The sequence below is a fragment of the Coenobita brevimanus genome, chromosome 24 (assembly GCF_032717465.1).
Source record: "Coenobita brevimanus isolate Jiangsu-jjx chromosome 24, ASM3271746v2, whole genome shotgun sequence".
In the NCBI taxonomy this organism is placed as follows: domain Eukaryota; kingdom Metazoa; phylum Arthropoda; class Malacostraca; order Decapoda; family Coenobitidae; genus Coenobita; species Coenobita brevimanus.
This window is the reverse complement of record NC_136977.1, coordinates 53,291,540-53,295,155: the sequence shown is the minus strand read 5'-3', so window position 1 is coordinate 53,295,155 and position 3,616 is coordinate 53,291,540. Positions and strand designations below refer to the sequence as shown.

Below are 3,616 nucleotides of genomic sequence, written 5' to 3'. Positions count from 1 at the left end.
AACTTCATTGTAGTCGGTGAAGTTCCAGCAGATGATGATTCTGACTGCCCTTTTCTGAATCCTTTCGATTTTTTTTTTTTTTTTTCGTAGTGTTAAGGGATGAAGACCAGACTGGAGAAGCGTTGCTCAGTCTGGGAAGAATAAACGTAGCGTACAGATGTGTAAACTTCTGAGCGGGGACACCTAATTTCTTTAACGTACGTAGTATGTGTATTCTGTAGGAAGCAGCAGCGACAGTTGAATATGTGTGGGTGTCCTAGCAAAGTTTGTTGTCACTGAGGATTCACAGTCGTTTGGTGGTGTGCACTGCTGCTAGGGTGTGATCTTCAAACTTGGGTGTTGGGGGTGGTGTAGGTGCTATGGCTAGGTCAGTAAAAAATGCTGTAATTGACGTTTTGCGTTTATTTAAATATAATAGATAGGTGGATAGAGGGAGGGAGTAAATAGTAAGCTGTATGGGTGGGAGCAGGAGCGCTTAGATGGATGGATGAAGGAAAGGGCGAGCAAATGAGTGTGGGGGGTAAGAGAGGGAAGTATATCATGGAAGAGGAAGTAAATGAACTGATAAAGTACTTTGATGGAAGGAAGGACTGGATATAGCTGGGAAGAAGACAGAGATAGACGAAGGTAGAAGGGAGTAGATGGATGGACAGAGGGAGGGAAACTGCCATTAGAAAGACATGGTATGGAGCTAGGGAGGAAGAAGAAGTTGAATATAGCTCTAGAAAAGATATAGAGACTGAGGGAGGAAAGGGTAAATGGATGGCTGATGGGAGGGAGGGCAGAGAATGTAGGAGGGAGATAGAGGCGCAGAGGGCAAGGGAGAGGTGAGGAAAGACGGGATAGAGAGAGGGAGAGAGCAGAAAGCTAGACAGACGAAGGGGAGGAGATAGGAAGACAGAGGAGCAGAGGGCAAGGTAGTGAGGGAGGGGAAAAGGAAAGGTGCTCTGTATGATAACGAGGGAGATAGGAGATGGATGGATGGATGGACGGAGGGAGAGAGGAGTAGGTAGTAAGATGAGAGGAAGGTGGACCTGACTGGCATATAGGGAGACGGGAATAGAATGAGGAAAGAAGGAAAAAAATAACTGGGAAGATGGGAAGTGGGGGATGGAAGAGGAAAATAGAGATAGTTGAAGGGAGTGTGATTCAGGGAAGGAGAAGAACGTGATAGGGAGTTTTATGAGCAGAGGGTTGGAGACACTGAGGGGAAAAAGGGATGGTTGAGAGAAGATGGATATATACTGTAGACAGAAGATCCGGTAGGAAGATAGTGACGGGAAGGAAGGACTCAGCATAGCTTTAGGAGGGAGAGAGGAGTGGGTGGGTTAAATGGATGAATGGAAGAAGGTGAGGAGGGCACGGTAGGGGGTAGAGGAGACTGAAAGGAGGGAGAGCCTGGAAGTGAGAGAAGCAGGGGGAGGTGGATGGGTGGGTAGAAGAGTGGCGCATGAGTGAGGGAGGCACGGGGAGGGGGATAAAGTTGGAGTGGGTGGCAGGGAGGTGGCGGTAGAGGCGACCAGGAAGAGTCAGTGGCATGGAAGAGGTCGTGGTGAGGCAACTTGCGGCGCCTGCTCTTCCGTCCCTTGTACAGGAACAGCGAGTTCCTCGACTCCCGCCTCTGACGCTACTCGCAGTATTCACGTTTGGAGGTAATTTAACGTTGTGAAAAACTCTACCTGTGGGACATGCAAGACGGTGGTGAGAAAGCGAGAAAATAACAGAAAAAACTGCTGTGATGAACTGCTTACCGCCGAACAGTATGATTCATAATGTCAATAAAGCTAAAACAGAGAGCCAAGAGCGGGTGGAAGAACCAGTGACAGTCTCAGTGGACGATAATAACAACAAGTGCTCTGGCGGAGCCGCAACTGCCTCCTGCAGTAAGTATCAGCTGCGGCCCAGGTCACTCAGGGCTATTCGTCGTTGTGACCCCTACTGGAGTCTCCAGGACGACCTGCATCACAAGCCGCGTCCTAAACCACTCTCCAGGTACTGCAGGAAGACCGCCAACGCCCGCGAGAGGTGCCGCATGCGGAAGATCAACAATGCTTTTGAGAGCCTGAGTGGCGTGTTGCCCTGGTGGGTATGCCGGCGTCGGGCGGCCGCTGAAATGACCAAGATTGCCACCTTGAGGCTGGCCTCTGCCTATATCAAGTCCCTGCAGGACATGTTGGACGACAACCACCCCCAGGACACATGTGCTTGGGTCCTCTCAGGCGTCTCTGGGGAGGAACACGGACCCAAGCAACCTGAGGTAACTCAGACTGGTGCTGACGGCGTCCCCAGTATACCACAGCCGCACCTGGAGATCTGTCAGGATACAGACTTACTTACGGTGCTATTCGGAACTGGGGAAGCCACGGTGCTGCACGAAGGGCTCGAGTCTTCCCTGTGCCTGGGCGACGGTGAGTAAGATCAAGACCCGGGAATGCTACTGTCAGTGGGGGCCGACCCGCCACAGTGCTGGGCCAGGCGTAGCACACACCCCTAATTCCTTCTCACATTCCTTGTTGCTTTCACTTACACTCCCGCTGATTCACATTCAATTCGCCTCCCATCCATTCACTTTCATTGTTTCTCATTCATTCAGCTCAGTCATTCACTCTTTCATTCATCTCATTCCTCATTCTCTCAGACTCTCACTCTCAAAACTCAGTCTCTCTCGTTCTCATTTTTTTTTTTTTTCATTCAGATCCTCTTCCTGCCTCCCGGTTTCATAATCTTACTCACCCAGTCATACTCACCTTTCCATACTATGTTATCTCTTACACTCTAACTCACTCACACATGGTTACGGTCCTTCACTTGTTCAGTCTCAGTCACTCATTACTGCCACTTACTATCAGACTTCATTTCTTAGTTACAGCTACGCACACTCACACTATGAATGACCGGTAATCTTTGTCACACACTCACCCACTTTCATACACATTCTCACATACGCTCACTCACATTCTCGCTCAGTCAACAACTTTCACTCTTCGTTCACGTACAATATATTCTCCCACCAAAGTTCCCAAAATAATCGTCTCACAATGCTTCATTCACTCTACCCTGCAGTCACACTTCGCACATTTTCATGCATCTCTCGCTAGGTGCAGTATCAAGGAAAGGGTCCGCTAGGGAGCAGTTCCCGTCAATCTTTTTGTAGATTCCCCCAAGTATATAAAAAAGAAGAAAACAAAAAGGAAAAATATACAAACAGGTAACTGCATGATTTTTTAAGAGGCTGTTCTCATATATTTCCTCAACACGAAAAGGAGGACTGGTATCAGTATTAACAGGGGATCTCCGAAACGCAATGATTAAGAACTGTGCAAGCATCAAGTTTGTAATTCATTATACATACAAACTTAAAGTGAAATGTTTTTGAAAGAAAGTAAGGTACTGACAGGCTTTTGATATGGCATTTACAAAAAATATTTTGTTTTGGAATTATCTTCGGCATCAGCGCAGGACCGCAGGTTATTCTACCGATCATCTAAATATTTTTGCCCCATCAAGACCCTTAGGGCTGCTATCTAGGCTACTCCTTCCTGATTTACAAGACGAGGGTGACAGCCCCGCTCAGCCTAGAGTGGCATTACTCAAGGAATAAACCCACTCATCCTCA

The 3,616-nt window shown here is 48.0% G+C and overlaps 1 protein-coding gene across 1 annotated transcript in view; it reads left to right on the top strand.

Annotated features, from left to right (window-relative positions):
* The first annotated feature begins 1,762 nt into the window (after positions 1-1,762).
* Positions 1,763-3,616, top strand: part of LOC145393386 (uncharacterized) — a 12,758-nt gene continuing 10,904 nt past the window's right edge. Inside the window, exon 1 of the mRNA XM_080267482.1 lies at positions 1,763-2,408. Coding sequence (XP_080123608.1) covers positions 1,763-2,408 — 646 coding nt within the window. The remainder of the gene's footprint in view (positions 2,409-3,616) is intronic.